This window comes from Microtus oregoni, unplaced genomic scaffold (assembly GCF_018167655.1).
Source record: "Microtus oregoni isolate MIOR12 unplaced genomic scaffold, Mior012 000000F_ref0000247, whole genome shotgun sequence".
In the NCBI taxonomy this organism is placed as follows: Eukaryota; Metazoa; Chordata; class Mammalia; order Rodentia; family Cricetidae; genus Microtus; species Microtus oregoni.
Window position 1 is genome coordinate 64604454 of NW_024543059.1, and position 23259 is coordinate 64627712.

The following is a 23259-nucleotide window of genomic DNA, read 5'->3' on the forward strand; positions in this document are numbered from 1 at the left end:
GAATGGATCATATGAGCAAGGGGGTGGGGTCAAAATAATGATTGGAAAAACCACAGAGACAGCTCATGGAAGCTCACAGAAGCTCATGAACTCTGGACTGACAGCTGGGGAACCTGCAAATGACCAAACTAGACCCTTTCAATGTGGGTGACAGTTATGTGGCTTGAAAATGGGGGAGGGGGCTGGCAGTGTTACCAGGACATATACTGGTTGTACGAAGTGGCTTTTGGGAGTCCATTCCCTATGATGGGATATATTGCTCAGTCTTGATACAAGGGGCGGGGGGGGAGACTTGATCCTGTCTCAACTTGGTATACCAGACTTTGTTGATTCCCCACTGAAGAGTGGATGGTGAGTGGAAGCAGGGGAGGTGGGAGGGCTGGAAAAGGGTAGGGAGGGGGAAGTGCAGCTAACACGTAAAATTAAAAATTAAAAAAGAGACTTCATAAAATGTTTATTAATTTTTCAATGTGAAGTGTCTTTGCTAGAGACTTTCTTAAATGCAATTAATTATTCTTAGTTACCAGGAAATATGATCAGTACTAAATATATTTGCATATGTTGTTCCAAGGAGATATCTATAAAAATGAATGTACTTGCATTGCCTTTAGTCTGTTTTAAAGATACTAAGAACATTTCCTTGTTTTTCAATGTATTTCAATACAGTATATTTTAATATTTCTTGCTATCAAAACCCACCATGGTTCCCTCAAAATAATATTAGATTGCTAAAGTTCAGAGCTGAGAACCCAAGTTGCAGATGATTCATATTTTTAATGGAAACACACAGGGAAAGAAAGAAAACCCACAGAGAATTCTATTCCCATTTCTCTCTTTGAGTTTTTGGTCTTGGAGTATAGCAAAGAACTCTAATATAAGAGACCAAGACATTTCAACACAGTTTGTCCAGAGTGAAGAGATTTATGACAGCAGGAAGGAGATACAATAAAGTGGCGTGGGCTGTTTAGACAGTTTCATTATTTATGATGAAAATGATATATTCACAGGGACTGAAAAAAGTCGAACAATAAAAGTCTCACCTCATCATCCCAGATTCTGAGCTGTCAACTTCTTGGTGTGCATTTATGCAGAAGATTTCCCTTTCTATAAAAAAAACATGTGTATCTTCTTTGTACAATGGCAATACCTACCACGGGAGTACTGTGTTCTGTGTTTTGGATTTTGTGTTCAATTTTATCTGAGAGAATTTTGCACAGCTTCACATGTGGAAAAACTTCACTTTAAAAAGACATTATAGTAATTCATTCTAAGAACGAACATAATCAAGGGCTCATGGTGGGCAGCTGGCAAACGGCAAATCTTTTTTTTTTTTTTTTTGCTGTGACATTCAGAATTTTACTGGTAGGAAGCCCCTAGACTCATTTACTTACAGGAAGGGTGTATGTATTTCAATATTCGTGCTATCTTCAAACGGCATTACTGGGGCATTCTAATTTGTGCCCCAGTAAAAAAGTCTTTAATCCATGTTTTGAACTAGATAACATCTCCTTAGATGAGTACTTATAATTAGCATATTTTCCTATAATTCAATGATCAAACACTGATCCATTTTTTGGGGGGTGCTGGTGCATTTTCTTAAATGTAATTTAAAGGATGTTTACATAGTAACTTAGTTATCTCTTTGACTTATATTCATCAATGTTAATAAAAGTTTTTAAAAATGCTCTCTTTGGCTCTGTTTGTGATATTTTAAAATTCAATTTCATAACGGTTTCCTATAAGGCATTTTGATTTTGTGTTTTAATTTAAAAGGCTCGGCTGTCCCATTACTGAAACCTAATAACCACGCAAAAATGGCCAAAATGATGATAGTGATGATGGTGGTGGTGATGGTGAAGTCAAGCTCTAAAGTCTAGAATTTATTCTAAATAATGAAATAGGACACATGTTTTGTATATGAATTTCTTTTCCTTCCAACCTCCTTCCTTATGATTCCAATGCCTGTATTAATCAACTAATATTTAACTTGTTAAAACAGTCATTATCACATTCAGATAGTTCTTAGGTATTTTAGTAGTTTATTTTACCAAATTAGAACTGTTAATCTGTGTTTTGTCTTCTGTGAATATCAAGTTCCTTTCAATGTTTTTTTATTTTATGTTTATAAAGATTCTTCAATTGTGCTTCTATTCCAGATTTCACCCAGCTTTTGTTAGAATTTATTCTATTTAAATCATGGTAATCTTACAGAATCACTTATAAATACTAGGTCCCTCAAAATATTTGTGACGTTTATTCAAGAACAACATATACACTTGTTTGTGTTTTGTTTACTCAAAAATTTTGAGATGAGTAGAATTTCAAATATTTTTTTTCTAAAAGGTCGGTGTGTAATTCAGTGGTGGAGCCCATGCTCACCATGCATGAGGTCTTGGGTCTATCTCCAGTATCACAAAACCAACCAACCAACAAACAAAAAACCCTTAACTTTATAACTATACAATATCTTTTTCGTTGATATTCTAAGTGACATGCCTAATTACATTTGAATTAGAATTGTTTATATGCATATAGAAAAAAATGAATTATAGTATTTTAACCAGCTAATTTTGTGACTTCTCAATCTTTGTAAGTTTTCTTTGAAATTGGCTGTATTCCACGTGTACAAAATTATGTCATATTTCATAAATGATGGTTTCATCTTTTTTTATAACTTTTATGCTACTTAATGATTTATGTTATCTAAAATACTTGTTAATACGTTAGAATGATTCACTCAGCTCCAGTTTCTATAATGATTCATTCAGTTCCCGTTTCTGTTTCTTTCTATATGTGCCTAGCATGGCAACATGCAGATGGCTGTTAACGTTCTTGCAATGTTTCTGTTAGAAATAAAAGTCAATAAATTATATTGCATCTGATTCTCTCTCTGATCTCAGGTACTGGAACTCACAAATCATTCCTTTATACTCACATATATATCCTGAATTTGAATGAAAATGTGTAATCAATTTTAGTTTGTTGTTACTTGAAAGGTAATTTTTATTGATATACATAAATTTAATTTTGTGTGTAGTACATAGAAAACCAATATTTATATAAGTGCCTCTCTCACTTTATTGCTCTCTCTCTTTGCTACTTAGTGAGAAGTTAACGGGAGTTCTGACTATCAGAGCATTATTTTTATTTATAATCTTCCTCTTTAATTACTAAAGACAGGGCTAAATACATTGTGATTCTCCTTTTTACATTTGTGATACCATGCACTCATCATTAAAATCCTTTGTATTTAAAATTTTTACAGATAAATGAGCTGAAGTCAATAAAATTTAGTTCACTTGGGATTTTTCAACATCTGGTAGAGGAATTTTCTCAGTAATTAGAGGGAAATGTGAGTCATTTTCCTGATGTAGTCTTGCACATGATTAGATATTGGTTGTTTCTATAGTCAGCAGCTTAAATTCAGTGACCATACTGATTAAATAATGACAAAAAGGTATATAGAGCTTCTGCTTGATTTCCCGACACCACTTACTATCTGTAAATCTATGTTCCACATGTTCCTTAGAGTAGCCTCCTCTCAGTCTGCTCAATAGCCTCGTCTCCATCCTAAATTACCATCTTTTCAAATGATATTATTTCTGGAGACATTAAAAAGAATACCTGTCATGTTCTGGTCCGTACTTTTTTTCAGATTAAGCCAACACTTAGGCACAACTAGGAATTATTTACAATTATGAAAATCTGAATCTCATATATATATATATATATATATATATATATATATATAGACACTTGTGAAAGATAAGATATAAAAGTCTTTTCCATTCGATCATTTAGTTTCCTTTATTTTGCAAATGTTGAATAATAAACATAACATCTATAATATATACCTTAAGATCACAATATCATAGATCTAGATTTGAACATTTAAAATGCTATTCTCACTACTGGAGATGAAAAACACTTAAGCCACAGAAGAATGGTATCTATCTTTCTAATTTAAGAGAAATATAAGAGATAACATTTATCTTGAAAATTACATTGATTGTTAATTTTCAAAGAATAAATTAAAATGTTACATGAAGTAATATCAAATTTATATGTGGATCAACATTGGGCAGTGATGTAAACAAGCACAACACATTCCCTACTCCTGGATTTCAGGATATTTATCTTTGACTAGCATTCAAGGGAAATTCAAAGTCATTATACATTAGGTCATTTAATATTAATTCACTCTATTGGTTCCCCATTTTGTATCTTACTGAATAGTCATGTATTCCAACAACACTAAAGCATTTATTCTTCATGGCTTGCTTTGCACTATATAGAATGAGAGCATTAATTATTAAATCTAACTCAAAGCTTTTGCCAAAGGATAACAACTGCATTTTCAGTGTTGCTAACTGAAGTAGAATTATGAAAAAAGCATATTGGAGTGAGTGAACCCTGTACCACAATCCCAAACTCACCGGAGGTTTCGTCTACTCTCTCATCTACGACGTGGTCCTTCTGGTGAACCCACTCACTGTTGCACTTGAAGTAGATCTGGGTGGCAGGGCTTGCTTTACAGTACAGGTTCACTGGCTTGTTCTTCACAATATAAGCTTCTTCAGGCTCAATGAGGAAGTGTGGCAATGGCTCAGGTGGGTCAGATGGAAAGGTTTCTGGTAGTTCATGAAAAAAGTCATCATCTGGTACAGGAATAGAAAGTGGAGAAGGTCAAAATATAGCAACTTGACTTTTAATTGCTATTTGTTTTTTAGAAAATGGTTAACATAAACTCAACCATGAGAAAAATAAGGCATGCTGTAAGAAGTAGTGAGCAAACTGGGAAATGAACCTTAGTGTCTGTCACCTACAGAAGCTATAATATTCACAATGCAATATGTATTTCCCAGGGTTACTATTAAGAATTGAAACAAGGGACTGAAGAAATGGATCAGTGATTAAAAGCAATTACTGCTCTTCCATAAGACATCGGTTCAATTCTCAGCATCCACATGGTAATTAATAACCTTCTGAAACTACAGTTCCTGAGAATCTGATGCCCTCTTCTGGCCTCTGATGCACACTCCATACATGGTGCACACACACACAAGGAAGCACAGCACCATCCAAAAATAAATAAATACCGAAACAAACAAAAAACACTTCTATTAGAGGTAGAAGGCTTGAAGCAAACTTTAAATCCTTTGTAAATATTTGAGAAAAAGCACTAAAATATTAATGGAAGTTCAGATTCAAATTGATCATTGCTTTCAAAACATGCATTTGACACATTCAGATGAAAATATTCACTGAGACTAAAATTGTTTACGCACTGGAAATGGGAATGAGTATCAAGGTGTGAGTACTGGTGTAGCTGTGGTAAAGTGTTATTTGGTAAAATTTTGAAATGTAGTTCATATATTTTATGGTATTATGTAACTACTAGAAAATAGCTTAACCTCCTCATAAACAAATCTCATTTTTATAGTTGAGAAAATTGTCAAATGTGTTACCCCACTCTGATCTTTCAATGTCACTGAATAAATCTCATCTAAAACCATTGGAGAGTTCTGTACTCTTTGAAGTCTTCTTGTATTTCTTAACTTGAATTCCACATGATTTTAAGCTTCAAAAGTCATATATGTTTGTTTAATAAAGCCCAGTAAGTATTTATAACAATATAAAACTCTTTCCATTATGTTATTTGTTATGCATGACAATTTTCTTTCTAGGAGGGGCAGAAAAGAACAAACTATAGTTAGTCCAGAAATATAAAAATATTGCATGTTAAAATTCATGGGTCAAAGGTGAAAAATGTTCTTCACAAAACCACTGAAGTACTCTGTGACGTAGGACACAGATGATATGATACTGGTATTTAGAGACTGGCTGCTCAGACATTACCTTGAAACTCAGTATATTATGCATTCAGTTGCTATCCCATTTTTGGGAGCTAGCCATTGGTGAAGTGGACATCTGTCCACTAAGAAATCTGGCCTGCGACTTTTTTCATCTAGGTCATGGAATAGCTTTCAAATAGTAATGACAACCAGTCATTGCCAATCTGTTTTGCAGTAAAAATTGGCTTTACTTGAATCACAGGCAAAAGTAGTTTTTGAAACTGCTTAGGCATAGACAATGCCTGAATTCTGGAAATGGCACCTGCTGTAGCTAGACATTCTTTCTTACTTCAGCTCCTTGATATACTTCCTTCCGGCAAAGCATCATTTCCAGTTTTTCCACTGTAGACAAACAAGGACACACACTGCCAGTTTACTAAAGAATAACCTTGTTTATATCAATTTCAGCTCTACTAGTCAATATGCAAGACCACTCAAGACCCATTAAATAAACAGAGCCAGAAAAGCGAAGGGACAAGGGACTGAACTATTGACAGATCCGTCTGCACAAATCTGTTGCCTTGAATGTCCTACCCATTCTTTCTGTCATTTTCCAGAGCACTTCCTTTTATATGTGAGGATGTACTAGGCTGGTAATCAATACAGCTCTACAGCATGCCACACACAAATTCTACTGAAGTATAGCTCTTGTTTCATTATTATTCATGAAAGCAAACAAGACCGTAACTCTATTTCACTTTCCTTTCGGATTGTGTTTGTTTACACATAAACGTGGAAGTGTAGCTAAAACTACACATTTACTCAAGTATGTAAAAGATAAAATATGTTTCAGCTGTTTTTTAAAGTGAAGCTTGGTACCTTAAAAGAATTGATGGCAAAGTACTAGCTTACTATATACATCTAATTTATTCAGTAATGTAGCATAAGTATTTGTATGTTCTTATCCCATAGAAAAATCGCTAAGATACTAAAAATCAGTTATATCACCTAGTCAAAAACATGCACCTGTTTAGTCTAATTATTTTAATGACTGAGAATATGGATAATATTGGAAGATTAGAAAAATCACATGTACATTTTCAAGCTAAAAGAAGCTCAATGAAATGCCAGCGGGAAAAGTGATAATTTAATGAATATCTAGAACACATGAACAAACTAATTGGACATTTCCTTAATTTTGTGTTTTACCATAATATAACCATTACAAGTGAAAGAAATTTGCCCATGTCTTTGCATAGTATTGATTTGTTAACACTTGAAATGAAATATAATAAGAAGTCATTTCCATCATTTGAAATAACATTTTCTTCATTTGATAAAACTTGTGTTTCTATTACATATAAATATCATTTCCACAGAATTCGTTTCGTAGTGTTCCTCTAGAGAGTTGACTTAACAAACAATAGTCTATAAGCTTTATGTTTCTTATGGTGTCCATATTGGAAATTCCAATTCATAGCCTAGATGAAATCACATTAAACATTTTTTCTTATTTCTAATACTCAGTGCAAGTATAGAAATGATAATTGGCTAAGAAAATCCAAGACTTTGAGTTAGTAGCTACATGGAGTGGGATAAATAGGATGAAAGAAACAGGCTGAGTGGTAAGTTTTGGTTTTATACTAACCAGTTTAAAGAAGCTGTTAATAATTTTGAAATATACAGCTAATCTTTAATACTAGAATGGAAGTAACCTGAAGATGAAGACTATATTGTGTTCATTTTAATTTTCATGTTTTGAAGGTTTTAAAAAAAACGTGTGTGTGTGTGTGTGTGTGTGTGTGTGTGTGTGTGTGTGTGCCTGCATGAGTTCATGTGCGCACATGTGTGTATGTCTCTATGGTAGCCAGAGGGTATCATAGCTCCTGAAACTGGAGTAACAGGCGGTTGTGTGAGGCCTAATGTAGGTTCCGGGAACACACAGAGGACCTGCTGTATAATTTGTGTGGCCCAATACAGAACCAAAAATATAAAGGATCCTAGTTAAAATATATGAAGATTTCTGAGAGAATGGCAGAAGAACATTAAATGAGGCCTTGGTCACTGAGGCATTACAGGTCAGATTCATCAAGAATCAAATCCTACCTACAGATGAAATAAAGTGGGCAATACCCACCCCCAGTCTGTACAGACATGACACCATTCCTAGTGGACTTTCATGCTGAAATTTATTGGAAATTTCACATAGTTTTAAAGTATATTGAGTATTTTCTAGAAGACAGGGAAGTTTTGACTGAGAAACCTAGGCTCTAGTAAGTTGCTTGCTGTTGATGTGTGCAATTTGTGTACATGTCTTTCCTGAGTAAGAGCATTCATGTGATAGAGAGGCCAATCATTCAGGAACAAAAGGCCAACTCTGCTCTGAGCTGATAGATTACTTACTGATATCACTTAGAGCCTTGCTGTTTTCCTATACAAACAAACCAGCTTGCAGCTACTATCAAGGTCAGATCATAAAATTTGAAGCTATAAAAGGATGACCCCAAATTTTCACCCACAGAGTGATCACTAATTCTATTTCCTCACTATTTCATAGCTAAAGATTTGGAGGTGATACCATGGTGACAATAGGAACAGCTTTGGACTTCAACTTACCGTGGACAATATGTTTAAATTATTCTAAATTATTACTTTTTATAAAATGTATACTTCAACTTGAAGTTCAATCCACCAATTTGTTGAAAATGACTTGAATAAAGAAATTAAAATATGGTCTTATGAGTAGTTTATTGATATTAACAAAGCAAAATTATTATGGTGATTTCACTTCTATGTAGTAAGATAAGCTAGCCCTGACTTTTTTGTGGATTTAGCATTATAATACATTTTATTTTCTAACATTTGACTTAATTTTCCTCTTTCTACCATTACTAAATAATTGTATCCCAGTGGCAGTGCTGGTTTTGTAAATCTTAGCATTTTTGCTTCTATTATTTCATAAGGCTTTGTCTTCTTCATTTATATACAGGAGGGGAAAGCTGTGCATCATGTATAATCTTTATAGACTTTCATTCTTCCTAATTCTTGACAGGAAAATATTATGCTATGATCATCAATCTTGGAAGCTTTAGGTTGCTGGTTTTATTGCTGTATCAAGGCCTAATTTTCATCAACTCAATACATAAGTTTCTACATTTCTGAATCACAAGACTTAAACTGTTATTGCTCATAGCATAAAATATAGGACCATTATCTCTTTGTCTGAGACTTGAAGCATATTCTTCAAAAATGGAATTGCTTCCAAAGAACTTGAGAGCAATTTAAAATGAATGACTGGAAAGCTAATTTTATCTGCATTTGGCCACCCATCCATCAGAGGGATAATGTATGATACATTATCAAAAAAGCAGCTGGAATTAACTGTTTGAATAAGACTCTAGGCTATTTTTAATATTTAGATTAAAATATCCTTTGGAAGACAAAGGCTATGGTCTACATATCAAAAAACATATCATTTGATTCATCCTTTAAATTCAAATAGTTGAATCAATAATGCATTGAGTCTATTACATATTTTGGATGTACTGAATATTTCTAACTTCAAAGGAAAAACTTTTTACTTTCAAAGAAATATTTTCCAACTACATTCTTCTATTACTAGACATGATTCAAAGTTAACATGCTATTTGACATTCAGCTACTTCTGAACAGAAGGGCTCTCTTATGCTCCAGGTAAATTCTCCTAATTTCTGCATTTCTTTCTATGAATACCTCTTGTTCTCACCTTCTCTCTTATGTAAGTTCTACTGTGCACTTGAACAAAAAAAAAATTTAAGTAACTCTTTTAGTCTCTTCTTCACAAAATTTACCAAGTATAAGTTTCTTTTGCTAAACACTTCACCTATGAAATTTGAATGAGGAGGGGTTGAAGAACGTGTATTTACATAGAATATCAAGAGAACAAATAGAGCCGGGCGGTGGTGGCGCACGCCTTTAATCCCAGCACTTGGGAGGCAGAGGCAGGCGGATCTCTGTGAGTTCGAGACCAGCCTGGTCTACAAGAGCTAGTTCCAGAACAGGCTCCAAAACCACAGAGAAACCCTGTCTCGAAAAAACAAAAAAACAACAACAAAAAAAGAGGACAAATAGACATCAGAATCTAAAGAATTTAAAATATATAATTCTGAATAAGCTTAGTTATTTGAAACCGCATTGTATACAGCAATATAAAAATTTGCATACACAAGTGTGAAGTATTGTTCTTTTAAAGCTCACACAATATATACAACATATGCATTTGAATTTATTTGCATGAGATTGAGCACAAGTAACCTTCAACTGAAGCACTACTCAATAGGTTTCTGAAATAACTAATCATGGGCATACTGTTTAGTTAATAAAAAAGATTCAGATTTGTATATGTTGAGCTAAGTAAATAAGGCAGAATTTTGGCTAATTTTTGTATGCTTTATCTGTCATCAGAAAGGAGGTGTTTGTATCCATGTAAGTGTGTGTATGTGTATGGAGGTGACTTTACTGTCAGGTCAAAGGATGAATAAGGAAAAGCTTTGTAGCTGATATTTGCTGACATTAGAGGTCATTACTTCTGGGAAAAATGTGTAAAGGTTGATGGGAAATGTCTGTCTTTTATTTGAAGTGTTTTCAGATTCATTAAAGTTGGTGCAAATAAATATTTGCTATGGCCTTCGAGCTTTTGTACAAATTAAGAGATAAACTGCATAACTATGTAAAAAAAATAGGGTCATCCTAGAATAATATGTTTGGATGTTTCATTAAGTTCACAAGTTTCAAAACCAACATCACTGACACCGTTAAAACTTACTTCACATCCCCACTGAACCCCATATTTGAAGACTATGGTATTCCCAAATATTTCACTTTGATTTACTTATTTCTAATCTCATTTCATTTTCTCTTAATTCTGCCTCAAATTTCTCCATCCCATGACCTCTGACTTTGAACTAACAGTTTGCGACTGTTTTTTTACTTTGTTCAAGAATTCATTATTTGATGATCATTTTCCATATGTACAGTTCTAGCTGTTGTGGCTGAAGCTATACTTTGTCTTAAAGTGACATTTTACTTACAGAAATTGAAATCATATGAAAGACGTTATTTTATGGTAATCTGAGTATATAATATTAGTATTTTATTAGTTTTGTTATGTAAAAACCATATGTATAATTAAGTAACAATCCATTAATACTTTACTTTCTCCTTTAAATGCTTGACTGTAGCTTATCAGAATGAATTGCTACATGATTATTGTCAACTCCAGTGAATTATTGGAAATGCCTACCATTTTCTTACTCCCTTCTAGTTATTAGTGCTACATGACCTACATTTTTATGGTGAACCATAGGAAGCTGAAAATAAATAAGAGCACAAATAAGACCTTTATAAAAATTGGGTCTGGAGAGATTGCTCAACAGTTAAGACTATTGGTTGCTCTTCGTAGGCGTCTAAGCAACCACATGGTGATATATACCCAGCTCTACCTCCTGTTCTACAGGATCCACTGTTCTCCTCCGACCTCTGCTGTTACCAAGCAACTCGCTGGTACAGACATGGATGAAGGCAAATACCCATGAACATAAAACAAATTAAAAATGAATGAATAAAGTGCTTAAATAGTTTAAAAATAATTTTATAAAACTCTATTAATCATTGAGAGATGATGGAGGAAGGTCATTGGCTAATAAAGAAACTGCCTTGGTCCATTTTGATAGGCCATCCCTTAGGTGGGTGGAGTAGGCAGAACAGCATTCCAGGCACTAATTCCTGTCAACTACGTGGCACATAAATTTCTCCTGTTTCCTCATAGTCCATCAGGTCAGGAGTCCCTCAATGGAAAAGATGGCTCTGTCACTCTCTCCTCTAAACACTGCTGCATTTGAGACCAAGCCAAAGCACAGGCATTTCATCAGATCCACACCAGAAAAGCAATACAGGACTATAAGAAGTGTGAATGTTCCAGGATTAAAGTAGAATTGCTACAGCTTCTGCCGGAATGTCCGAGTGTTCCACAGAACGTGGCTCCGCACTTGTTCAATATCCAGCTAATTTAGCGCCACTACTCCATATTGGAATTTGGGGATTCTGTATCCCGCAAAAAGAGTTTATAAGTTTGCTCTGACTTCCACATACCTCATGGCTTACAATCCACATTCAGAATTGATTCCCCAATGCCTGCTTCAATTCCATTAAAAAATTCATTTTAAATCTCAAATATAACCATCCCCAAGTTGCAAATTGCATAATGCTATTTAATGGGTCAATGATTTTACTGCATGTCAGAGCTACCATCTCCAAGGTTTTAAAACTTTCTCTCTATTGAAGTGAATTCATCTATAGCTGGCGACTTCAAGAACTACAAGAACATTATGTGTTATAAGGCAAAGTTTGATGTCATCTACAGCAATGTCAACATAAACAATGAATAACTCTTTAACTGCTATAGTTATATATGTGTCTTTACAACACCACAGACCAGGAAACTCAAATGCTTGTAACCTAGCTTCAAGAAATTTTAATAATATTCTCAAAACTCTGTGTGGGTATGTATCTGTGTGTGTGTGTGTGTGTGTGTGTGTGTGTCTGTGTGTGTATGTGTATGTGTGTGTGTGTGTGTGTGAGTGTGTGTGTGTGTGTGTGTGTGTACTTGCATGTATATATGGGTATGATGATACTATGTTTAGAAGGTTAATTGAAAATAGTAGAGGCAAATAGCACCAAATTGAAAATGTTATAATATTGGAAAATATTAAAGAAGTGGGGATCTGTGGTTAATAAGAGTACTCAGTGTATGTGATATAGTGGTTACTCTCGAAAGTAACACATTGAAATATGACTACATGATTTATTATGCATATTAAAAGATACGACACTGAAAATCCGAGATTTTCCGTACATATTGAAACTCTCCATACAGACTTTTTTTTATTCTTCTCTTATACATTTCACCCAGCCTGCAGTTCCTCTCCTTCTTCTCCCAGTCACTCCCTCACTTTAAGTAGTTATTCTTTCAATGTAGTAAAATGGCTTAATATAGAAAAAACAGTCAGCTTTAAGTCCACATGGCAGTTCATGAGCAAAGAAAACATCAAAACTTTAAAATAGACTACTACAGATTTGCCTCAAGTCAGAGATTGAAGGTTAACTCTTGACTTTTTCTTCTTTTTCACTTCCTACATAAACACTTTCAACTAGTGCTTCTCTGTGTGTGGCTTGTGTGATCGACAGACCTCACACTCTCTGTGTGTCTGATTCTATTGCAGTAATTTTTTTCCAGAATATTTCAAAGTCTCATAAGCAGTATCCTTTGCCTCGTCCAGTCTGGCTGTTACTCCTCAGTTTAAAGTACTGTGGTTCCTCATTTCCTGTCAGTATAGTATACAAAAGTCACGATAACCAATTGTTGGTTTATCATTCTACACATGATTCTTGCAGATAATTCATTTGGTAGTTGTATTTATGGTGTTTTAATTTTTAAAATTTATGTATCTTTTTGAGATTATAATATAATTACATCATTTACCCTTCCCGATCCTCCCTCCAAACACCAAAGACTGAATGAACCCTTGGCTCTTCTTCAAAATCGTCTTTTATTAATTAATTATTGCGTGTGTGTATTGAGTGTATTTAAGTGAACTCATCTATAGCTGGTGACTTCAACAATTACAAAGAACATTATGTGTTATAAGTCCTTAATAACTATTGTCTGTTAATGTTACTCCTCTTTCACTATTAAAATTACATTAAGGTATTTTTTTGAAAACAGAATTTTACAAAACTCCCATGCTTTGGTTACTGATTTACACAGTACACTCTCTGAATGCTTGGAGCCGTCATTTACAAGAAACTTGTTTACATTATAAACCTGTTGTGTCCCAACTACAATTCTGCAGTTTTAACATAAGTTCGCATTTCCAGAGCTGAAGACAAAGCAATGCTACACATGGCCTTGGTGATGTTTCTACAACACTCAATTTTCTACAGATGTTTCATAGTAAAAGCAAACATATCACAGCTGTTAGCAACAGCATTGCTATCCTGAGCTCCAGGTAGTTAGACTATAAATTTATATATTTGGACATTTTTAGACCACAGTGTTTCTGCAACTGGCACTGTAATAGAGGGAAGAGTTAATTCTGCAGATGAGCAAGATTGAGTGTGAAGCACACGCTGGTTGTGAACCTCTGCCTTTGCCTTGGATATGTGTGGATGGAACCAGGAGCATTCTTGTACTGAATGAAGCATAAAATGTACTGACGTGAAGGACAATATGCCCGAGAGACTGAAGAAGATGGAAAGGGTAAGCATCACCTCCAGCACACTGTTAATGTCTCTCAATGTCACCTCCCCTGTCACTGGAAATCAGAATGCTTGACACCCGGACACCAAATTAGTAAAGCTTCAAGCAGTGACACTTCCTTCTCCACATGAGGCCTGGATTCTCCTGGACACTTTGCTCTCAGGGTCCCTTCAGGCTCCTTGGCCTTTACTCCACCCCTTAACCTCCATAACTAATTAAATCTGCATAACTCTTTGGTGAAAATAGTTTCCTTCGAAGTTTTCATTTGGTGCTCCCCTCCGGGCAATTTATTGTCACTTTAGTTCAGCCTGCCCTCTTTACATGAAATTTAAAGAGGTGAACTATTTTTATAAGATTAAAAAAAAAAAAGAAAAAAAAAACAACCTTTGAAGACCTAAATCTACCTTGATGCTTCACATAAGAACTAGCATGTAAGACCTGACAAACACTTCAGTCACAAAATATTAACTTTAGAATTTATGGATAAACAAAAAGTTCTAAGAACTTTGATCTTATTTAGGGTAGTAATAATTTTGAGATTTATTTTCTGGCAGTAGTTTTATTTGGGATCTAATTAATATCAAGCAACCACACACACACACAAAAAAAACAAAAACAAAAACTAACTAATACAGCTGGGCTTATCTTCAGGAAGTTTGTTTAGGAAATCATATTAGATCTCGGAATTAAGCAGCACCATTAATGTTATTTTCTATTCAGAAAAAGACAAAAGTGGAGATAAAGAAAATACAGAATTAATTCTCAAAATATGGTCTCAATCATGGTTTTCTCCCTAGAAATAACATAAAATCTTCTAAAGTAGTCAAGTACTTTAGGCCTACTTTTACAACTTACAAGTAATCTTTCAAAATGATGTATTTATTTAATAATTTAACAAACAGGCATAGAGAGTCTTGCCTTGGTCACAGGTAACCAGGTAAGTATCCCTAGAATTCTCAGTCACTTGATGCCAAGTGAACTGTTTCTCAGCTTAGTAATTGATACATTGTATTCAGAACAGGCAAAGGTGGTGTTCTTACTTTTTGCTTTTGAGATACAGTCTCAGAGGCAAAGCCTCACCTATCCTGGAGCTCACCATGTAACACAGCCTGCTCTCAAATTCATGATGCTCCTGCTTCAGCCTCTTAAGTGCTGGGTTGACAAGCATGTACCATCGTGCTTGACAATAAGAAATGTTTCATTTTCAGCTACACTTTGAGATACAACTTTTAAAATACCATAGATGAATGAATACATAGGTATTAAGCATTTGTGTATTCCTCCAAGACAATTTCTACCTGTAACAGAGGAGCTAGGAAAGGAATCTAGATGTTTCTGGCTTGGTACACATGATTGAGTGACAGAGGACATTGCCTTTCATATCCTGGAAATGTATTTAAGAAGAAAATTCCCTGGTTATACACTGTTTAGCAATATTAACAGCACTACTAAACAAACATCCACAAAGCACTTACAAAATGCCAGGAACTCCATTATGGATTTTACATATATTCTTTCATTTATTTCCCATAGTAGCACCATGGGTAATATCATTATCTACATTCTAAACATGAAAATAGTGGCAGAGAAATGAATTAACTTGCTGTTATATATACAGCTAATAAACACCAGAAATAGCTCCTGACTATCAGTCAGTACAGAGGCTTGGAGGACTACCTGCTATGTCATCCACTCGGTGAAGTTGTCCATGAAAATACAAACAAATATTTATTAGTTATAGACAAACATGAGAACTATACCGCAAACTCCCACATATCTATGTTTCCTGGTCTCCTTAAAGATACCAGTAATTATTGTTATTATTGGTTTTTTATTTGTGTAATTTTCTAATTTTATGAACATTTTGCATACACTGCTTTTAATTGCCTATCAAAGTTGATTTGGGAGGTGGAGAGATAGTTCTGAAGCTGAGTGATTGCATCTCATTTACAGGAGCACAGTTCAGTTCCCAGCACCCATGTTGTATGGCCTACAGTATAGCCTGCAATGCCTGCTCTAGGGGATCCAACTCTCTCTTCTGGCCTTCTAGTGTACACACACACAATTTTATTTTAAAATAAAAATGTATTGTGCCTATTAAATGGAAGAATTAGCAAATCAAATCATGTTCACGATATAGAAAAAAAACAATATGACATTGTCTGGAATATGTCTAGCAACCCATAAATCATTTGCTGTTCCACAGAGTTATGCATTAACACTGGTAAAATTACCATCAAATAAATTCTAATAAACTGAGACAATGTGAAAAACAAAGGAAACTGGGGTAGAGGAGGATGATTTGTGGCATGACAGGGTCACTGAGGACCCAGCCCTGGCCTTTTGTGAGGTGGGAGGAGAACATGTTTGGACACTGTCCATTTTCCTTTTTCAAGTCTCTAAAAGGAAATAGGAGTTGATTACTTTGGCTAATACAGAAGAACTGGCTATTTGTGGGGTGGGAGATTTTCATATTAAGGGGGCATTCTATCAAAAAGGCACTCATGTCCAGAAAATAGACGTCTTTTCAGGAAAGCGTATCCTTCCTGCTTCCACTTCAGTAAACTCGAGGAGTGAAAACACATTTGTGAGTGCGGCAAGTTCATCGACATTAGCAGCATATCATTTCCCCAAAGTTTGAAAGAGCAACGGATTGATTTCAAGGTTCGCAGCGGGACAGGGCAAGCCAGCATGGCTCACATGTCTTTCGGAAACAATATAAATCCATAGAGCTATTTCAAGATCTCATGAAGAGGTGACAAATGGCTGGGTTTGGTTACACACTTCCTTCTGTGGGGATGATTTCATCCACTCCTTTTAAAGAAGTCAGACTGATTTGCTGTTTTCATGCTCTGTTTTTCTTCAAATCTAATTTAAATGAGCAGGTTGATTTCAGGGCAGGTCTCTTAACTCCCTCTCCTTCCGCTTGGGTTCATCTCAAGTTCTTGTGAAATCATTATCCTCTCTCTACCTTCAAGATGGACTGCCTCAAAACCAAATTACAAAGTAAACAAAATGAAGTTAGGCCTGTGTTCCTTGAGGATATGCTGCTTGTGCAGATGCGGGCACAGAATCACACAGATTCTGTGAAAATGTCTCCTCTGCTGCGTGGTCTTCCTGCACATCCTAAGCCTATGACTCGCTGAAGCACACAGAGCCCCTCAGGTCAGAGAGCCACTTGGCTCTCCCATAGAAAGAGCCACATCCAAATCAAAGCAGACAATCTCCTTTCAAAAGTTGGAAGTGTGAAAGAAGGATGGCAATAATAGGGATTTGCTTGTCTTGCAGATCACTCCCAGTCCTTCAGGAAGAGCAATGCCTATAAGATCTGTCAAGCAAACCAAGCTCCCTGTTCTTCATATATTGGAAAATCAACTAAATTATCACTGAGTCAAAGACTGTAAAAATACTCTCTTGGTGCTCACTATCAATTTATCTGTTTACCTCTGGTTCTTCCATATTCTCAGAGAATTATGATACATCCCTAATACGAGGCAGCAAATTCTATATCACCCATTACCTAACAAATTCATCTGCTAAGTGGGGATTAGGGGAAGAGTGCTTCTGCTTCTTTTTTTTTTTTTTTTTTTTTTTTTTTTTGGTTTTTCGAGACAGGGTTTCACTGTGGCTTTGGAGCCTGTCCTGTAACTAGCTCTGTAGACCAGGCTGGTCTCGAACTCACAGAGATCCGCCTGCCTCTGCCTCCCAAGTGCTGGGATTAAAGGCGTGCGCCACCATCGATTTTCCTATCGTCTGCTTCTTGTTTGTATTATAACCAGCGCTCCACTTTCTCGGTCCGTGTGGCTGAGATTTCCTATCACTCTCTCCCTGGTCTCACAGCATCCCAGTCTTCTGACCATAATTACTGGTTCAGGATGAGCACATGACTGAAGGCTGTGGCTCTACAATGAAATCTGGGATTCCAATAGAGTGGAAGAAGATGAACGCTGAGGGCTTGAGCTGTTAGAAGGAAATATGAAGGTTATTTTAAAGTGGGATGGAAAGAGCCAGTTTGCATGAAAGTTTTCAGAGTAGAGAAGTGTGGCAAGAGCGTGCACAGGCTGACATCTAGGTCACTAAATCTGACTGGGATTGGAGGCAACGTGGCCTCATTACTGAGTGTTTCTCTTGTATGAAATGACAATTTTGGTTTTCCTTTATCTTAAGCCTGCTTAACGCATACTCTCTTCATGTGTATGAAAAGTCCCTAATTATTAAAAGGGAACCGCTGAAGAGACAGTTAATAAGGATATTTTAAAGAAGTTCTTACTTCTAAATTCTATATATAATATTGTCATCACATTTATGAAGTCCCTGCAGAGGTAGTAATTAAGACATGTGCAAGATGGGACTCATTAATATTTATGTCATTATGGATGTGGAAGGGACCTACCTTGTAGCCACACACCTCACTGAGAGACTACTAGCAGCTTATGGATTTTGGGAGAGAGGTTTTCATTTTCTTCAATGGTATAACCACTTATAAAGTTTCCTAGATCTGATGAGTAAGAAACATATCTGGACAAGTAACTAATTAACCTCAGTGAGACCCACATACACACACATACACACATACACACACATACACACACATACACACACACATACACACACATACACACACATACACACACATACACACACACATACACACACACATACACACACATACACACATACACACACATACACACACACATACACACACACACATACACACATACACACACATACACACACATACACACACACATACACACACATACACACACACATACACACACACATACACACACATACACACATACACACACATACACACATACACACACATACACACACACATACACACATACACACACATACACACATACACACATACACACACATACACACACATACACACATACACACACATACACACACACACATACACACATACACACACATACACACACACATACACACACATACACACACATACACACACACATACACACTCACATACACACATACACACACACATACACACACATACACACACACATACACACACATACACACACATACACACACATACACACACATACACACATACACACACACATACACACACACATACACATACACACATACACACATACACACATACACACATATAAACACATACACACACATACACACATACACACACATACACACACATACACACACATACACACACATACACACATACACACACACATATACACACACACATACACACATACACACACACACATACACACATACACACACACACAGAGTTGAAAGTAAGAGGGAAACTTTAGAAGTGGAAGGGTAAGATTAAGCAGGGCCATGGAGCATTAAAATATCTAAATTTTATAACTGAAACAAATAAAACCATCAACAAACATAAGTAAACAGATTTAAGTGCAATGAGACAGTCAGGGAAGCCTAGCTTTTCTTCTCTGGTGGAGTGACACCCATAACTTCCTTTGATACCTGGGTACCTTGCCTTAAGTCTCAGTTGAGAAATCACATAATCTCTCCTTCAGAGGACAACACAGCTGCAGCCCTAAGCCTGGGTGCGCAGGCAGGAGCACCCATGCCAAACTTCCCTCTTCATGGAAATTACTCTAATCCAGCATTGTGCCATGCTAAATGGCTTGTTTAAAGACAAATTGATGTTATTTCCCCATTCCTATGATCCATCATGTTAAGATTGACCAAATGATAGCAAGCTTGAGATTATCATCTTGATAATTCCTGGCTCTGCTTGCTGTTGCCAACCTTCCCCTAAATACCCAAATTCCAGAGTCTGATGGGTTGGCTTTAATTGATATATCAAAACACACCCCTTCTTTCCTGGTGCAAGTACATGATTCTTCCATGAATTCCCCACGCCACACATATCTGGAGAAAGTGAAAAGAAGACCTCATTTTTAAACAGAAAATTGGTGTTGAATTCCTAGTGTTCCGAAGTATAGATATGTTGGAGAGCTATGTTTGTTTATAACATAGGGACATGTTTATAGAGACATGATTCAGAATGATTCTACAGATGACACCTTTTTATTTGTTTATTTGCTTTCTATAGTTTGAGTTGCTCATGGTCAATGTCATTCTAAAAATAGTAATTTCAGAAGTTAATTAGTCAGGATTTTAATTTGCACACCTTTCTGAGTAGCATGATGAAATCTCATAGTTGTTCACTCTGTCCATTCTTGGATATGAGTGATGCCTTTACCCGCCACATCTGTGAGTATATGCTACATGCCTCCTGATCACTTTGTATCCCTCTTGGTAATCAGGTTGACTTTGGTATGGCCTTGCTTGTTTTCAGTAGGAAGTACCAGTAGTCAAACCATGCTTTATGATGTCATTCACTTCACTCTGTCTCATCACATTGGTATTGCATTTTCTATTATACTGAGAAAAGGGGTGAGTCTATGGGCTATGACATTTTGAAAGATAATCCATAATCACATACATGAGTCTCTTTCTCTCCTAAGATGGGCATGCAGTTCTACAGCTGGTCCTGGAGAACATGCAGGCAATCTCAGTCATCCATAAAACAATCTCAAAAACTAACTGTTTCAAACATGTTTCTTTTTCTTAACTCCAATTTGGGACATGAATTTTTTAATATTTATTTATTATATATTCAATATTTTGTCTGTGTGTATGCCTGCAAGCCATAAGAGGGCACCAGACCCCATTACAGATGGTTGTGAGCCACCATGTTGTTGCTGGAAATTGAACTCAGGACCTTTGGAAGAGCAGGCAATGCTCTTAACCTCTGAGTCATCTCTCCAGCCCATGGGACATGATTCTTAATTTCTTCTCTCTATCCCTATATTTTCTCCTCCCCATCCTTTTCTTCCTGCTCTCCCTCATTCTCTCATATGATGTTTCTATCATCTGTGCTTATTCTGAAGACTCAATGAATCTCTGTATGGTATATGTTTACAACAGTGCCTGGCATGAAGTACAAACTGAATATCAAACATCATTCTCAATTCTTCCTCATAACTGCCTTTCTGACTTTACTGTCCCAAACTCTTCAATGACTTTTAATAGTCATTAAGATATTTGTATTTTAAAACATTTTCAAATCTTGTTTATCATCCCAGCATGGCATCACGACTACTTATAAAGCATGTTAATTGATGTATTTTTCAATTTTTTTCTAACAAGTAATACCTCACTGAATATTTTAAAGTCCCTTGAATATTTAACTTCATAATATTATTTCTAATGGCTAATACCTATTCAAATTATTCTTCTTTAATATATGTGAGGAAATGTAAATCAACCTGTCTTTTCAAACACAGGTCAACTTCTCATATATGTGAATTTAAATTTAGACATGCCCTAAATACGAATGTAGTTAAAGCTATTGAAGGAAAACAACATAAAGGGGACACAACACTAAGAAGAAGGTTGTCTGAATGACTGATCATCTCTCAAAGGTGAGCAAGGACCCTCATCTACAATGCAATATTATCCTTGTTATCCTGGGTTGAACTACCAGGTACCGAGTGATGTGTCCCCAGGATTTCTTCATTTTAAAGAATTTCCTGAAAAGCAATTTTCCCCATCTAAATTATAAGATATAGTAGAATGTATTTGATTCCTACACGTGCATTTGAAGAGAAATCAGATTTTTTTTTTCAGAGTATCCTGGAGCAAACGCACTAAAAATTCACTCTCTGGGTTGTCAGAATCTTGAAACTACTTGCCAAAGAGAAGGGACAAATATTATTTAGGATATGATATGAAAAAAAGGTAAATGTTAGCACCTATTCATAAGATACACATGAGCTGATAATGCTAATCAGCATGCGATTTATGTTTGATCCAAAATCTATTAAGTGATGAGTCACTAGATCCTTTATTCTAAACTTCTGCATAAATTCTGACTTTCCAGCACACCCAACAATAACAAAACAACAACTCAATCCCTATCTCTTTCCTGAGTTCCTCTAATCTATTTATTTTTTGTTGTTTTTGAGGCACGTCTACCTGCATAGCTCTAGCTATCCAGGACCTCACAGGTGTGTATCAAATTCATAGAGTTTCAGCCATCTTTGCCCTCTCAGTGTTGATATTAAAGTCATGCCTCACCGCCCTCAGCTGGATTCCTTTAATTCTTGATGTTGTCTCATATTCCAAAAATGTTCTATTTAAACAAAACATCAAAGAATAGCCTAAGAACATAGCCCATTGCAACATGTCAGATAAAGCTAGACCATGGTTGAGCATGTCACTCAGTGACAGTGAGAGGCTAAGCATTTACACAAATCCAGCCCTTGTTCTGTGGGCTACAGTGATCTGTTGAACATTGACCAAAAGAAGGGCTTATGTTGTGTGATATTTTGATTGAATTCTGACAATAACATTTGCTTTGAATCAGAGGGCAGAGCTACCCTCTGGCTGACTAATATCAACCATAAAGGTGCTGGACTGAGGGCCGATAGGAGACAGAGAGTAGTAAGGTATCAGGGACACATTCTTATTATGTATTTCTGTTCGCTGGGAAATGGCATTAAGCTTTGAAAGAAAAAATAATTACATTTTATAGAATGGATATAAGACATTTGATTGTAGACTATCAAATACTCACATGTGTTAATAAAATACCATATTACAAAGGACTGGTGAAGAAGTACTAAGATGTACTTTCCAGATTTGACCTGTTCTGACTGTGGTGTAACTCTGGGGTACATCACTGTTTTCACAACCATGGTGTCCTTACATGTAAATGTGGGTGAATATGCCCTGGTCTATCTGGTCTACCAGTAGAGATTCAACGAGATAGGTTTGTGAAGAGGTTATCTAAACCTCAAGTGACACATAGAATGAACCTTGCTATAAATCTGGCTTCTTTACATAAGAAAGAACTTATTTACTAAGTTGCTAGGTTTGACTTATTGAGATGACTTTTGAGGGTTTTAATCATGAAACACACTGCCTTTGAGATGATTTTGAACCTGGTTTACCCTTGCATTTTATGGGAGAAAAGGTCTTCCACTATCCCTGTACATCACTGAGCTCATACAACTTTGCCCACTAATCAGTTGCCAGACACTGATTATTAAATGATAATATCATCTTATCTGCTTTGTTCTGGTGTTAATACTTTTCACATAGATTAATTTAGAT

At 35.8% G+C, this 23259-nt stretch overlaps 1 protein-coding gene across 1 annotated transcript in view; it reads right to left on the reverse strand.

Annotated features, from left to right (window-relative positions):
- Positions 1-23259, reverse strand: part of Unc5c (unc-5 netrin receptor C) — a 329934-nt gene that overhangs the window by 132139 nt on the left and 174536 nt on the right. Inside the window, exon 2 of the mRNA XM_041653981.1 lies at positions 4437-4658. Within this exon, the coding sequence (XP_041509915.1) occupies positions 4437-4658 (222 nt within the window). The remainder of the gene's footprint in view (positions 1-4436; positions 4659-23259) is intronic.